At 41.7% G+C, this 16,381-nt stretch overlaps 1 protein-coding gene and 1 pseudogene across 5 annotated transcripts in view; one reads left to right on the top strand and one right to left on the bottom strand.

The window, feature by feature from the left end:
* Window positions 1-8,937: 8,937 nt before the first annotated feature.
* LOC147457103 (elongation factor 1-alpha 1-like) lies at window positions 8,938-9,979 on the bottom strand (annotated as a pseudogene).
* Window positions 9,980-10,300: 321 nt separating this feature from the next.
* The window catches only part of LOC147457102 (uncharacterized), a 49,431-nt gene continuing 43,350 nt past the window's right edge, over window positions 10,301-16,381 (top strand). For 2 of the 5 annotated variants that reach the window (XM_086512110.1, XM_086512109.1), the window contains exons 1-2: window positions 10,546-13,128; window positions 14,476-14,604. In XM_086512110.1, coding sequence (XP_086368236.1) covers window positions 11,108-13,128; window positions 14,476-14,604 — 2,150 coding nt within the window. In that variant the 5' untranslated portion in view covers window positions 10,546-11,107. Of the gene's footprint in view, window positions 10,442-10,545; window positions 13,129-14,475; window positions 14,605-16,381 lie in introns of those variants that run through there. The other 3 variants (XM_086512111.1, XM_086512112.1, XM_086512108.1) reach the window with 3 other exon arrangements.

Below are 16,381 nucleotides of genomic sequence, written 5' to 3'. Positions count from 1 at the left end.
TTGCAAAAATCTGGATTCAAAAGCAACAACCTGAGGAACTACCTCAAGTACACTTCTTCGACAAACAACCAAAGGCCTGTTCCAGTCCATCAATACCCAAAGTTCAGATTTGAATACCTAAACAACGAACAAAAAAAGATATAAAGGCAATGACCAACCACATGGCTTCACAAACTATGTTGACTATCAAAGAAAGAGCAAAGATATTGGAGAGTTTGTTATTTCACCACTCTCACCACGGTTATAATTTCACAAAAAACTTCAACATCGAATTCCAATAAGCATCATGCTTATACCTTCCTCTTGCACATCATTAAATTTTCCATGCATTGTTGAGTATGCATATAGGGCCGCATTACCTGGCCAGCATTAGCACCTTTTTGATTCCCATATATAGCAAATACCCTCGGATGATACATCGTTGTCCAGAAGGACTTTGACTAAGAAGGGGGGAGGCATTCTCAATGCGAAATCGACACGCTGCACGTGTAAAAAAGGACACTTTTTTCCATGATTTTATGGGTTTTTGTGTTTGATTGCGAGAATTTTGGTAAAGCTGAGTATATATGCCCTAAGTTAATGTGTTATAGCAGGAGACATATGACAAACACCAAGATGAGCCTCCAGGTGTGTGTATATATGTAATAATAGCAATTTTCATGCTAAAAAAGTGAGAAAACGGAGAATTCCAATAAAAAATACTACAAATAGATGTACATAGTGATTTATTATGCTATTATCTAACTATCTTGCATTTTGGATATTTTTTGGGTCAAGTTAGTTATTTACCTTCTATTTTTGTTAATTTAAAAAAAACAAAGAAAAATAGAAAAAGCAGGTGCAATGAGGACAAAAGAAAAGTATGGGAGTGATCAATAATTGAACGACAGCTTATGGTGAAGACGGGGTTCAAATATGAGAAAAGTTGCGAAAAGCCGATTTGGCTAGTTTTGGATGAAATGACAAATTTTCCGAAAACAAAGTAAATGGAGTCCAAATGAAGGAATTTTTGAGCTTAAAGTACATTTTGAAACATGATAGGAGCACATTCAAATTCGGTAAAAGGTGGTTTGGGAAACCCCGACATAAGTTTATTTGGGCCACTTTTTAGCTCAGTTTCACTATTCACAAGTGAGAGAGAGCTTGAGAGACCTAGAGCGCGCGGACCTTCTATGACTTTGTACGATGCACATGACACACCAACCGGTGCTAGACATGAGAGGTAGACTCGTTACCATGTGTTCTTCTTGTTCTATGCTCTCTTTGTCACAAAAAACCCCAAAAAATGGCAATATGGCATTGCAGGAAAGAAACTGAAACAGGGCCGTAACACATCAACGATTGACTCGGTAGCTACAAGACTTGATAGGTGGTTAACCCTAACCTAATAGAACACCTCTATGACCTCCAATGCGTGTTTAGGTCAAATGGGAAAACCCTAACTTCTTCGGGCATAACAAAAGCGGATCGAGAAAGGATTGCTGAAACGACTCAAAACTTCATGAGAAGTTATGTCTCAAGAATGTCTATAAGCCAAGGTAACCTACTCCCAAATCTGTTATCAAAAAGTGGACCAAAACATCAAGTTAGGTTTCAGACATGCAAAGTGTCATTTGGTCCTCACAGCCAAGCAAGGTGTCCGTTTGCCACCAAACTTCACAGGCATCATTGACATATCATCGACAACCAACATGTAAGTTCAAACATCAAGAAAAATAGTCTCCGACTATCTCCTATCAAAAGACGCTATTTGAGTGACAAATTGCCAAAAAGGGTATTCGAGAGTTCAAGTGATACATCAGAGCCATGGAAAGGTGCCCATATGCATCCACATGCTTCGAGGATAAAGCTCAAGAAGAATCTTTGCAGGAACACATCCTCAAATGAAGAAATCTTTTTCGTGGACTGAAATTCCAAATAGGGAGTTTCTAACTAAACATCTGATTTTTTAAGTTGAAAACCAGCTAGTAGGGCCTAGGGCACAAGCACAAAACACCCCAAGGCATCAAAGTCACTCTTTATCACATGAGACATCATATGCGTATGATGTCTCACAGTCAAATTTTGCACAAAAAGCACTCACTTGACCCCATTTTGCATACCCTAAACATGGAGCATATAAGATTTCATCAGATTTGGAGCTAATTAGGGTACTCAAGACCCAAAAAACGCAAAGTCTCAGCCTAATCCCATTATAAGGTTTTGGACTTATCAAAGGTGCTTTAAATCAAGTGAAATCTGACACACAACATGTACATTGCCTATACATCATATGCCTATGCTCAGAAATACATTTTTCAAAGATATACATTATACGCCTATAAAGTCTACACCTGTCACAGAGGAAGTCTGTCAGCACTCTGAACATACAGAATTGTAAAGCATATCATATATAGCCTATACACCGAGTTTGGGCAGCTTTGGACATGTTTTAACCACCACCCACTTCAATTTCCAAATCAAAGTGACATAAATTGTTTCTGTGACCTTGAGCTCATCCTTGGCCGACATAGAGTTGTTGGTTTTGTTCTCGCTATGCTAGCGTCCGCTCGCGGCGTACCTGCCAACAGTGCTGATGTGGCTTTCGTTGGTTCACTAGGAAAGTAAAATTTTAATGTTGCTAACATGGCCTTAATCTATCAGTTGTCAACATGGATTCTAGTGCAGAAGGGCAAGAAGATGGACGGATCAGAGAGCTTGCTCCCCTCCCCATGACCTTGACGGTGGAGAGGGAGTATAAATGATAAGCATTTCCTCTACATCTACACACTATTGACAGCAGATACTACATTTCAAATATGACAACATTGATTGAAAGTAGCATAATGGAGGAATTGGTATGTGTAAAAAAAGTTAATCTTTGAACATTGAGATGTTGGTGGGGGCATCTTTAGGGATACTTTTGTTAATGCGGCTCTCGTTCTCTCTCTCTCTCTCTCTCTCTCTCTCTCTCTCTCTCTCTCTCTCTCTCTCTCTCTCTCTCTCTCTCTCTCTCTCTCTCTCTCTCTCTCGGGGGTAGGACCCACCCCCACAAGTATAGACCATGGAGGCTGGATGCCCCAGAGAATAAATTTTGAAGAGAATGCAAGCAAGAACATTGCCACTCAAGAATCATGGGACATGTGCAAGGCAAGAAGATGGAATCTCCGCCATTGTTCTGACCATGGGGTTGAGTGGCCAGCAAGTGAACAAGGGGAATATTGAGACCATATCATGATCTCTCTATGGCAACTGGGGGATGGCACTGCTTGCGCATCGACATGGGTGAACAGGGCATAGTGGTGCACTAGAAGTAATATAAATTCAACATTGGCTTGTTCAACCACACCACTGATAACACCATTACACGGGCTTAATCAAACAAAGAACATCATCAAGCCAAGGCCCCCGGCACACATGTCCACCTAGACGCGTGTAGGTAAGATGGCAAAAAAAGATTGGTTGGTCTACCATGTCCATCACAGGATTAGCACATAGGGCTAAACCCCCTGACCTTCCCTCAACAAGCAACGGACGGAGACAAAAGCACTTCAAAAAATTTATAGAGGCAAAATATGTCAACACACATGTGACACCATAGGCGCTCAAATAGGCTCTTTTTAGGATTGACAATCGGCCATGTGCGATGCAGGCCTAAGTTGGTGAGATACATTGACATGAAGCATAAGCACAAGCGACTGCACAAAAGGTTTTTCTTTTCTCGTTGAAAAAAATCACACAATATGCATAATAGAATGCAGCAAAGGGTGTACAACAAGTTGTAGATTGTCTACAAGGATGAAAGAGCACGAAAGCAGTGCATCCTCTCCTTCATTGTATCGCTACCTACCTCCTCCTTACCTCCAACAAGGATACATGAAATTTATTCTGTATTGCTCAACTGGCAGAACTGCAACCTCAAAATACTTCATAATCATGGAGTTCATTTTAAACCATGGTTTAAAGACTATATTAGTAGTACAATCTAATAATAAGTTAATCAAATCATAAGAAAAACACTAGAATGAACAATACAAATGCGGAAAAGACAAAAATTTACAAACTTGTTGTTCAAGACAAGATAGATGATGCTCAACAACTAACAATAATAATGGCATAACAGCTTCTCACTAGCACTATTACTCCTTAAAGTAACTCCTTGATAGAGTATTGTAACCTGTAGAGGATCCCGGTTGGAAGAGTCAACCTAACTATGATAGAAAACATGAAACATTCATAACTATTGCTTTTGCTACTTCAGACCAGGACTAGCATTGGATCCTAGGGAGATTATTTGAAGAGGCTATTATTAGGTGTTACCACTTCATAAACAAGGAGGCTTCACTTGGTTGGCTAGCCACAAATGTAGGCACAAGAGTTCATACACCACATACATATCAAAACATCAAGGTATTAAAAAAAAAAAAATGCCTCGTTGATAATCCAAAATACAAACCCATACATATAGAAAATCCATAAAGACCAACCTACAAATCTTGCCACCAAGTTTGAAGAAACCTAGACAATAGCATACAAAAAATCTAGACGTGTATTGAACTAATCAAAAACCTAAACTACACCTCCATGAAGGTAGCAAAGCACAATGCAATTCATTTATTCACTACAAGAGGTACTTAATATTAGCGACGCTCGCAGTGCGACGCTCAAATGTGAAAAACCATAGCGTCGCTAAGTTACAAGTAACTTAGCGACGCCGTCAGGGGTAAAAGAAATAACCGAGAGCGTCCGAAAACTCAGATCTCAAATCTGAGTTTTCGACGCGCTCTCAAGCAAGCAAGGTAACGCGCGCTCTCCCTCTCTCTCTCTTTCTTCCACACACACACACACACACACACACACACACACACGAGGAGAGGAAGGAGAGCCAGGTATGCTCCTTCCCTCTCCTCGCTCTCATGTTCCCTTCCCCTCTTTCTCTCTCCCTCTCTCTCTCTCACACACACACACACACACACACATTGTGTTTTTGAGAGAGAGAGAGAGAGAGAGAGAGAGAGAGAGAGAGAGAGAGAGAGAGAGAGAGAGAACACATGCATAAACAAAAAATGCACACACACATGCATAAACAAAGAATGCACACACACATTGAGAGAGGAAAAGAGAGAGAAAGAGCATGCATAAACCAAAAACGCACACACACATTGAGAGAGGAAAAGAGAGAGAGAGAGAGAGAGAGAGAGAGAGAGAGAGAGAGAGAGAGAGAAGAAGAAGAAGAAGAAGAAGAAAGTCTTAACATCGTAGGAAACTATCCCAAGAGACCTTAAAGATCTAGTCGACAGGAGTTGAACTCAAGACCTGTTATTCATGAGGGAAATGGCATAACCAATCTATCACACTTGGGTGATAGAAAAGTTATACCATTTTCTCCTTTTATTGGCGTGCACACACACCCACACACACCCGAGAAGAAGAGAGTTTAATTTAACGTCGTAGCAAAATAATTCAAGAGACCTAAAGATCTAGTCGATGAGGAGTTGAACTCAAGACCTGCTATTCAAGAGGGAAATGGCATAACCAATCTACCACACTTTGGTGATAGAAAGGTTATACCATTTTTCTCTTTTTATTGGCACACACACACACGAGAAGAAGAGAGTATTAACGTCGTAGGAAACTATCCCAAAAGATGTTAAAGATTAGGTTAGATGTAGACTTACGTTAAATTAGATTTAGGTTTATTTAAGTTAAATTAGATTAGATTTATGTTTATTTTTAGTTAGATTTATGTTTGATTAGATTTAGGTTTATTTACGTTATTTACCTGTTATTGAAGAGGGAAATGGCATAACCAATCTACCACACTTGGGTGATAGAAAGGTTATACCATTTTCCTCTTTTTATCGTTTAAGATAATGTTAAATTTAGATTTACGTTAGATTAGATTTAGGTTAATTTAAGTTAGATTAGATTAGATTTAGGTTTATTTTGAGTACACCGAAGAATTATACTGCCTACATGTTTGAGAGTGGTCGGTGTCTCGGCCACTGCGTCGGAGATGCTTAGGAGTGACTCGAACACTGCGTCGGGGTCACCTAGAGGCCTGGATGATGAGCATTCATTGGACATGGTTGCTATAGTTCACGGGAGGGACATGCCAAAGTGATACGTCTATCTCATCAATCGTATGTCCAATGAGACCATTATGATCCCTGAGGGGAAGCAAGTGATGGGCCGCATACAACAGTTGTGTAAACATGTTTTTTGACACACTGTAGTCTGTCATGGTCTCTTGGAGGGATCAGGATAAAGCCTCTAAGGATTATCTTATTGCGACGCTGCATCGGGGATAATTTCGTCTTGATGCAAACTCTTGCTGCGTCACTTTGCTGCCACCACCTGTCTGAATTGGTCGTCCTCTCCTCCCTGATACCGGAGACAATGCTTGGATGAGGAGACGCATGCGCGACTACATGAGGAGAGGAGTGGAGGGGTATCAGGGAGGAGAGGACAACCAATCTAGATAGGGGGTGGCAGCAAAGTGACGCAGCAAGAGTTTGCATCAAGACGGGATTATCCCATCACCTGGGGAGTGGCGGCTGGGCCAACTTCGAGGAGGATTTTGTCCCATCACCTACGTCATGGATTGACGGGGTGGAGAGGTGAGAGTATTAAACTCTTGCATTGAAGTATTTGTATATGTGAGGCCCATTCACATCTACACAGCTAGTAGCCCCATTGGTATGTCTTTTACCCTTCAATGGAGCGAATCACCACATGTTCAATTAGGCTAGATTTAAGATAAGATTTTGGATTGAGTTTTTACATTAGAGTCTACCTTCGAGATTACAGTAAAAAAATTAGAGTTAGACGAACGGTGAAAAGATCTACTGTGAAAAGATGTTAAGATGCTGTGAAATGCTATAGCTAGAGAAGAGGCAAAGGGGTTTTGTCCACTACATGCAGTATCATGTAGACGTAGGTGTGTAGATTTCTTGTACCCACAAATATAGGCGTCCACTCCAGGTACGTATGTTCTAGGTATGTTCTCACAAGCAGGGACGACGAGCACCTCCTCTCTCTCTCTCTCTCTCTCTCTCTATCTATCTATCTATCTACTTGTCCATGTTTTCTACTCCATTCATTCAATATTAAGTTTAAATGTTCGTGTGTTTAATGCAGGTATGGATGATGAGGAGTTTCTTTCTTCTTTGTCACCCCAGCAGAGATAGTGGTACGTGGAGCGTCATCACTCCGGCGCACCATCGCACGTTCCTACTCCATCCGCATCTCCCTCTGTTTCGGAGCATTCAGCGCGCTCCAAAGCTTCGGTGTCGACGAGACGATCTTCACACTCATTTAGGCATTGGCGCTCTAGTGGTGGTGGTGGTGGTTGTTGTGGGGATGCCGCCGCCGATGCTTCGACATGCCTCGTGTTCGACGAGGCTCTTTACCCTCCCCATCTTTGCCCGCCCCGACACCAGCCACGGCTTCGCCATCGACACCAGGTTTTGCACGGCTGACTACCGTTCCTAGCGACTACACACCACTAGCTACTCCTCCAGGAGTCACTCCAGTGGACACTCCTCGCTTCGGGGCTCAGACTCTAGTGGTGGAGACACCTGACGTCCGTACCCCCTTCGACACGCCGCTAGAGACCCCTGCCGGGACACCCAGGTTCACGCGTCAGTGGTGAGAGGGCTTGCCTTACTCCGTCGACTTCAGCGGCGGCATCATCTTGGATGATGAAGTCAAGAAGGTGATTTCGCGCATGCGTGGTCTTTGCTCTGAAGTGTTTAGACACTATATACTAAACAACTGGAGTGAAGTATGGAATGATTTAAAAGACAGAGTCATCAGCATTCTTCATGACGAGTTTCCCATTCCAACATGGGATGAGCGCTTCAATGAAGATGTGATGAAGGTTCGAATGCGCAAATACTGCAAGCACAAGCATTCCGAAGTGCAAAAAGCAATCAAGCATGGGTGGAATAGACCAGATTGACTGGCCAAAGAAGATTGGAAGAATGCGAAGAAAGCAGCGTGCGAGAATCCCGACAAGTGGAAGCAACAAAAGGAGGCAGCCAGAGCGCGAGTAGAGGCAGGGAGCTCGCACCACTTGGGGAGCAGCGGGTGGGCATCATTTGAGGCCAATTCTGTAAATGTTTTCGCATTGCTCTCTATGTTTGATAGTTTAGAATTTATGGGTTTTTAAATTCTAACATAATGGATTCTTTGTATGTTTTGACAGTGGTCGATGACAAGACGTGATCCCACACCGTACGAGCGCGAGTACGCAGGCAGGAAGGGCTTAAACGCCATGATAGACATTCTGAGTTCTCGCGACAGCATGGTTAGTATTAGGGTTTACTCTTTTCTATTTGTTGTATTGTTTTATAAACGTCGCTATATGTTTATACTTACAAAAAGCTGTCTTATTGTTTTTTTTTGCAGAATCTGACAGATACGCCGCTTGGACACGATGAGACGTCTGATTAGACGACGTCAGTTTAGCCGTAGCTAGGTAGCATTAGTTTCTTTTTGTCATAGCTTATGTATCATGAGACGACTTTTATACGTCTTTTTGAAAACCATGTATATTTTTTCAATAATGACAATGGTTTGTAGCTATTACATTTGCAAAGTTTAACAATCAAGTGATTTTGCCTATGTGTACAATTGTCATTGATTTACTTTCATCAATTCACGCTTGTCAGTTTTGTATCTTTATTTTGCAAACAATACGTACTATGGATGATGGAGTTAATGGTTATATTGTCTTGTGGGTGACTATTTTGGTTCTATATCTACCTTTGCATTTTTTTTCAAAGGTGAATCAATTAATGAAACCCAATATGGTCACCAAATTTTTTTCCTCTCGGGCGTCGCTATGAACGTTGCTATATAAGGCTCTGCAGCGTCGCTATAAACGTCGCTATAGATGGTTTGCAAACGTCGCTATAATCGTCTCTATATAGCGACGTTCCCGTATCGACGCTCTTAGCGACGCCGGGGGTTATAAAAACCCAATGTTGCAACATTCTTGACATTGAAACCAACATTATCACCATGTATAGCCTCAAGAAGGGCTTCATGATTCATTTCCATAGAATTCACTTCAGTGGGGTGAGGCCAATTGGAGCAAAGGTAATGACCATTCCAGGCTCGATGACACCAGTCTCAACCCGACCAATGGGTACAATTCCAATACCACCAATCTTGTAAACATCTTAAAGGGGCAATCAAAGAGGCTTGTTAAAGGCCCTCTTAGGTTCAGAGATCATGTCAAGAGCCTCCAACAGAGTGTGACCCTTGTACCAATCCAAGCTGCTAGAGGGCTCAATCATATTGTCACCTTCAAACCCACATATGCGCACAAATGGGATTTTTGTCAGGGTTTTATCCCACCTTCTTCAGATATGAAGATACCTCCTTCATGATTTCATCATACCGGGCGTTGGAATACTTAAGTGTGGTGGCATCCATCTGCACAATCTTGTCAAAATTTTGGCAAAAAAATAAAAGCAGCACAATGCTAGTGGTAGATCTGCACTAGATAGGCTGCAAATCATTTACCTTATTACAACAGCAAATCATCTGCTTCACACCAAATGTAAAAGTTAGTAAAGCATGCTGATGTGTTTTCCTATATTTTGAAATACCAGCCTCAAAACCTCTCGTGGTGAAATCAATGATTAAAACAACATAGTTTGCCTACTCATTGATACAAATTTAGTTAAAAAGGTTAGAAACATATCTTTGCAAAGGGTAACCCAATTATCTATGAGGTTCCTGTGATCATATTCTTGTAAAATCACGATGACACTAGGAGCATCAATGACAGTGAAATAATACTTTGTTGTCAAAATGCCTCAGCTTTGAAATCTTATCTCTCTCTCTCTCTCTCTCTCTCTCACACACACACACACACACACACACACAGAGGCATGCATGCACACATAGTATGCATGCACACATTCAATCTGAGGGTCATGGAAGGAGGAAAATCATGCATCTTGCCTTGTCTCACAGGGGCAGTCATGTTGGTTACAATGCATATGGTCTGTTAACGGGTACGCCAGCACACACACAACTCCGAAGCTATCGTGAGTACGTGCCTGCTATAGATGCTACGAGCATACCTTCTCTGCCTACCTTCGTCGCCTACACACCACCCCATCAAAAAAGACCTTACAATATCAGAACCACACTTTCAACCTAAGAGCATATGTGTCCTCAATCGAGTGCCTCTACATCGACGGCCCAAAAATTGCACGCTTTCTCCACCCACCCTCCTATGGCCTTCTGCAGGCCAAAAAGAAAAAAGAAAAAAGAAAAAAGAAAAGAAAGAAATGGTCGGGCACAAATAAACTACCCACGGGCCATGAGTATTCTCACAGTTGCGACGTGAAGCAGCTTTCATGTCGAGCTCCTCCAGGGCCGCAATGTTGCGACTTTCACGGGTTCGAACTGCTGCAGATAATCACGGACCTCACTTCTAAAGGTTGTAACTTGTCTCCCTCACACCCAACACCACTCTGTGTGTGTGTGTGTGAGAGAGAGAGAGAGAGAGAGAGAGAGAGAGAGAGAGAGAGAGAGAGCTTTGCCCACGAGGTATTTTTTGTTGGTTCAATGAAATATGCCAGCTCATTAATGTGTGAAAACCCCTAAATGGGTTATTTTTTGTCGGTTCAATGGGTTGTTGCAAATGTCATTAATGTGTGAAAATCCCTAAATGTGCATCAACTGCTCATCCATGCACAATCTCCGAGTGTACAGCAATGTGACGTTTGTTGAGGCTATTCTCTTGTGTATGAGATTATGAAGTATGTCATGCCTCACAGAATATTTTGTAGTGTTCCATACTGCCATAGCTAATGTTAACCTTACACATGACATGATTCCTGAAACGGAGAGTTACCCTGATGAGTTCATGGTCGTTATCTTCTGGGTATGTATTCACTCTGCATTTGCTAATGCCATATCTGAGAAATGGTCCATTTGTCTCGCAATGAGCTTGGGACTATCGAGAATTCGCTGAAAGGGTTCATGTGCAGAGCGTTCATGTTCCTGATATCCACATGGATATGAAGCTCATCTCTATTTGGTTTTGGCTACACCTATGCTTTTCAGAAGATGACTGTTGGGTAGATTTAATATTTTTGATGTCATGGGAACCAGTATTGGGCACGTGTTTCTCCTTTTTTGGCTTGGCATCATGGCAGGTAGAAATGAATTACACTTGACTGATGCTGTCCTGAACATTGATGCACAGGAGATACAAACTTTGCAAGGTTTGAGGGAGATTTTGCAAGTGCAGGATGGGATATGGCAGAAAAACAAAGATCCATGTTATGATTGGCCTGGAGTTTCCTGCAAGAATGGTCATGTAGTCTCATTGTCTCTGTCCAGCGTAAGCTATAAGGTTTCTTTGCGGGACGAATCTCTATTATTGGAGTTAACAGTGCAAGCTCTTTCACACTTGTCCTTTTTAAGAAGCTTCAATGCAACAGGTTATGAATTTCGAGGGTGTTTGCCCGAATCCATTGGCAAACTCAATAAGCTTAACATTTTGGATTTGACAAGAACAGCTTTACAAGGTGCAGTTCCTGCATCACTGAAGCTTCTTACAAGTCTTGAGTTTCTGTCTCTAGCGGAAAACAACCTCACAGGTTCTGTTTCTCCTTCTATGGATGGGTTGGCCGACCTCAAGCATCTGGACCTTTCCTATAATAGTTTCACAGGGTCACTCCCCTTCACACTATTCTCCAAAGCTTTTCAACTTGTGTATGTAGATCTATCTCACAACAAGTTTGAAAATCAGATACCCCCATTCATAGGCCAGCTAGTAAACCTACGTCACCTTGCATTAGGGCACAATGACTTGCAAGGTAATCTACCGATAAAACATCTAAACTTGTCGCGCTTAGAGTATTTGGATGTTTCGGCCAACAATTTACAGGGCCCAATTGCAGACACCATATCCCATATGAGGAGCCTCGCTTACTTGAACCTTGAACGTAATTATTTCACAGGTTCCATACCTTCTGCAATCTCAAATTGCACCAGGCTCCAAACTCTGATTCTAGATAGAAACATGCTCAATAATAATCTTCCCCCTTCAGTGGCTACCTTGTCAAATCTTGTCACATTATCATTGTCATTCAATAATCTATCTGGTATTATACCTTCCAAAATTTTCACATTGCCGAAATTGACTACCTTAGTGGTATCCCATAATCTCTTCTTTGGACCAATCGCTTTCAAAGAATTGAGACCAAGGCTGATGCAAGCTCTTGATCTGTCTTACAACTTTCTTCAAGGTGACCCTGCAAGAGAACTTTATCCTGTTGAAAATGTGGTGAAAAATTGTTTTCAAGGTGCTCCGAATCAGCACACTCCAAAAGCCTGTAGGCAGTTCTACAGAAGGGTTGGAGTTGCTTGGCATGAGATGCCACCCAAAAGTGTGTTACCAGGCGGAAGTAGTGTCTCTCCATTGTTGGATCAAGGCCATACCCACAAGAATAAACTGCTGCTCATCATTTTGGGGTGTGCCGTTGGAGGAGCTTTTGTATTAGCAATTGCTGGAGCTTGTGCTGTTTGTAATGAAAAATTTAAGGATAACTTGGCATTTAAGGATAACTTGGAATTTAAGGATGACTTGGAACTAGAAATCATTGTGGAGGAAGGAGAAACCAATACAGAAAGGGGCTCAAGCCTGGATAAAGACACCTTTAGCAGCTTCTTGGGGGAATCATTCCCTTATGATAAACTGCATCGAGCCACTGGTGGTTTCAGCTCCTCGCAGATGCTTGCGAATGGTCAATCAGGAGAATTGTACAAAGGCATTTTGGAAGAAGGCACTGTTGTAGTTGTCAAGCGAGTTTACACTACCAAAAAGATAGAGCTTTGTCTGAAAGAATTACAAGTTTTCCAAAGAGCATCCCACAGAAGGCTTATCACAGTCCTTGGGCATTGCATGGATGCACCAGATGAAAAGTTTTTAGTATACAAGTACATGCCATATGGGGATCTTGCATCTGTTCTTCAGATGAAGAATGACATCCATGAAGGGACATTTCATTGCTGTCAAAGACCCCTAGACTGGATAACAAGGCTTAAGATTGCAATTGGCGTTGCAGAAGGGCTGACATATCTGCATCATGAATGCTCTCCTCCTATTGTTCATGGGTAAAAAAACTCTTTACTTAAAAGTAGCTATAGTTGGGCATTTGATTTATTTATGATGTCTTGCTTGTACAACTCTTCATTTATGTAGCATGTCAAAGCGTATTGATAGTGAGTCTACAATTATGATCTTCCTCTAAAGTAAGCCCTAAGCTTCAGCAGCGTTAACGGTTCTTGTTGATGCTTACCTTGTCCATATTTGATTGGCTATGAAGGCGGAAGAAAAAGCCATCCTCATAAGAACCTAGGTAGCCATGTTTTAAGCATAGATTTTCATGTTTTGATCCTTTACATTAAGGCTTTAGCATGATCATAGGGAATCCCTGGCGTTTGGGGGAGAATTAGGTATGGGTAGGTAATGTCTTGAAATTTGAACTTCTTCGGAAACTGAGTATTTGTGTCTCGCTTTGGGTAAGCTATTTCGTTTCTTGTGTACGCACTTTGCAAAAGTTTGCATGCTACAGTCTCCTGTGACGGAAGTAATATGCAGTGTTTCTAAACTTCTCAACACCCTTTTGCAGCTCCCAACTAACAATGTTTAGACTTGTTATGAAGTGTGTATAGTTCAAATCTGGTGAACGTGGTTTTGATATGGCTCCCTCTTCATGGTGGAATAGTGAAGACATCATCAAACTTCACTGTGAAGACTGGTTATGAAGTGTGTATACTTTATACCTGGTGCAAATGGTTTCAATATGGTTATGAAGTGTGTATGCTTCATACCTGGTGCAAATGGACAATAGTGAAGACATTATTAAACTTCGCTGTACAATGAATTTTGTCCAAGAAAGATGACCTTTGAAGATGGAATGCTGTTCAGCCTGGCCTTATTCCCCACATCAGCAGCCTGTGAACACCCTAGAGTCCTCCTTCCAAGAAAATGCCTGGTCAGACTTCTTATTTTGACTGCAATTCAAGCACCAAATACAGATTTGTGTACGTTTACGTCAAGCCATCCTTGCCTGGATGGCTTGTCTGTCCTCTCCTCTCTTTACTAACCCTCTCAAGCGACCACAATAATTCTCTCTGTTTCTCAAGAGTACAATATTTTTTAGTACAATACCTGTTCAACGGACTGTTGTTGCTATTATGTTAAGATTTGCTTTCCTTATGTGGTGTCTCTGCATAAAGTCCAACCTGGTTCTGTAGTACATAGAAAGTGAATATCAGGTATTGTGAGGGAGTTGTAGCCGCTAATCTACAATGTTCTGGTCAGAAGAGGAGAGATAGAAGAAGCTTTTAATTATGGTTAACTTATTGGGGTCAATAATGTTAGTATTTTAGGCTCTCTGTTTTATTCAAAGTCTACAAGTCAGAATACTCAACTTATACACTAGCCTTTGTGTACAGAAATGTCAAGGCAACTAGCATTCTTCTAGATGAGAAGTTTGAGGTGAGGCTTGGTAGTCTAAGTTTCGCCTGTTCAGAGGATACAGCTTCTCCTGCCAAATTGATTTCATGCCTTTTCAGCCTTTCCCGGTATGTACTTAACCTTTAGAAGCATGAGACTGCTCAGATCTAATTTTGCGAAGAGCTTTTATGTGACAGCATTGGTTTGTTTGAACTCTATAAAAATTCTTTCTAGATTTTGGTAGTAGATATCATTGATACAAGCTTCTTTCAGTTATTGTGCTGATCTCTCTTGTTTTTAATTTCATTTCTTCTTTATATATCTCTTTATTATGTGTTTTGTGCATTTATTTGTCTTTGACCTCTCTTATACTGTGTAAGTTCAGTTCCATCTTCTTCACTAGAGCTGGAGCTGGAACTAGGACTAGAGTTGTCCTCAAGTGAGCACGTTGATGAATTTTTCGTTCATACTTTGCAAGTCGTGTGAAAGTGGGTTGTTGGCACAAATAACCAAGAAAAGCCTTGGACGTCCGTCCTTTGTGAATGCTTCCTGCGCTTCATCAGCTTGTTGCCTTGGTGCTGTACTGCTTTCTCAAACTCCTCCTTGGAAAAACTAGACTTCTTTTCTACTATCGAATGTGCTATAATAACTTTCACTGCTGACTTGAGATTAAAGTTTGGATTCATTGTCAGAGTCTTGTCGAGTTGAGCCTCCAACTCATCTTTGTCAGACTGCCTTGTCTTCCTTGAGTTGCGGTTGACCTCGAGAACCGTATCCTTCTGGATTATCACCGAGTTACTTCCATGTTCTTACTCGGATTCACTGTTAGAATCCATGGCGTGTCCTACAAATAGTCGTACCGGGTTCTCCGTAGAACAATCAACTGAAGCTTTGAAACCAATGTAACTGGCAAGCTACTGGTGAGGCAGTAAATCCACAGCAAACACACAGAACAGAACTGAAAATTGATAAAACTTGGACTTGAAAACAATCCGTAATTGAGACACGAAGTGGTGTAGTTCCCCTTCCAGATGCATTGGCCCCAAAGTCTGGCGCCCCATTCGGTGCTTCTTTTTGGCCTGCCAAAGTAGAGCCTTAGTGATGACTCTTCTTTTTGCTTAGCTAAAATCCCAAATGACAACTTGTTTTAATTGCAAATTTTCTATTGGTTAAGAAATAGTTGTCACTTTCATGATTACGAGCACTTATCACTCCACTCATAGTCTAAAGGTTTACACCTCATTACATAGAGCCAGAGATAAGAGTTACCTCACATTTGTCGTTGTCCGGTATACTATGAGATACGGGGCCGATTTTAGTGTCTATTCAAAGAGGGCTTTGGACCGTTGGCTAGAGTCATGAGATATCAGGATCAGAGATGCCTTGGATTGTTTTTGCTAGAGCTGCGCAAACACAGGGAGAGTCTCTTGAGGAGACTAGGCAGTGGGAGACATTCACAGAGGGAGATCACTTGACTTCTTTAGAGCAGGGACTCAACAGCCAGGTGAGCATGCTTCACAGCTGACTTCAGAGCCCACTTATACCAAAGGTATATTAGTGGACAGAGCCAGTGAGCTTGGGAGAGCTAGACGCTCACGCCTATGATGGAAACCACGACATTTGAAGGAGGCTCCATCAGAGGATCAAGACTATTCTAGCATGATATGGGAGATGCCCAATACGACTATTTACAGAGGCGGACATTGACGAAGTTCTTCAACGACTGATGCAATACTTTCTCGGACAACGCCCGATGCCTCGTATCCTCGGGCATTGATGATGATGATGATGATTTTAGTTTGACGATTGTACCCTTTTAGTGCAGTCTTTCACTTCATTTTATTTTTGTACTCAGACAGTGGATTAGATCCACAAGGATTGTATCAGTTTGGTCTCATAGATCAT

This window comes from Adiantum capillus-veneris, chromosome 5 (genome assembly GCF_014529385.1).
Source record: "Adiantum capillus-veneris isolate H3 chromosome 5, ASM1452938v2, whole genome shotgun sequence".
NCBI lineage: Eukaryota > Viridiplantae > Streptophyta > Polypodiopsida > Polypodiales > Pteridaceae > Adiantum > Adiantum capillus-veneris.
The sequence above is the reverse complement of the archived record's forward strand: the minus strand, read 5'-3'. Positions and strand labels throughout refer to the sequence as shown.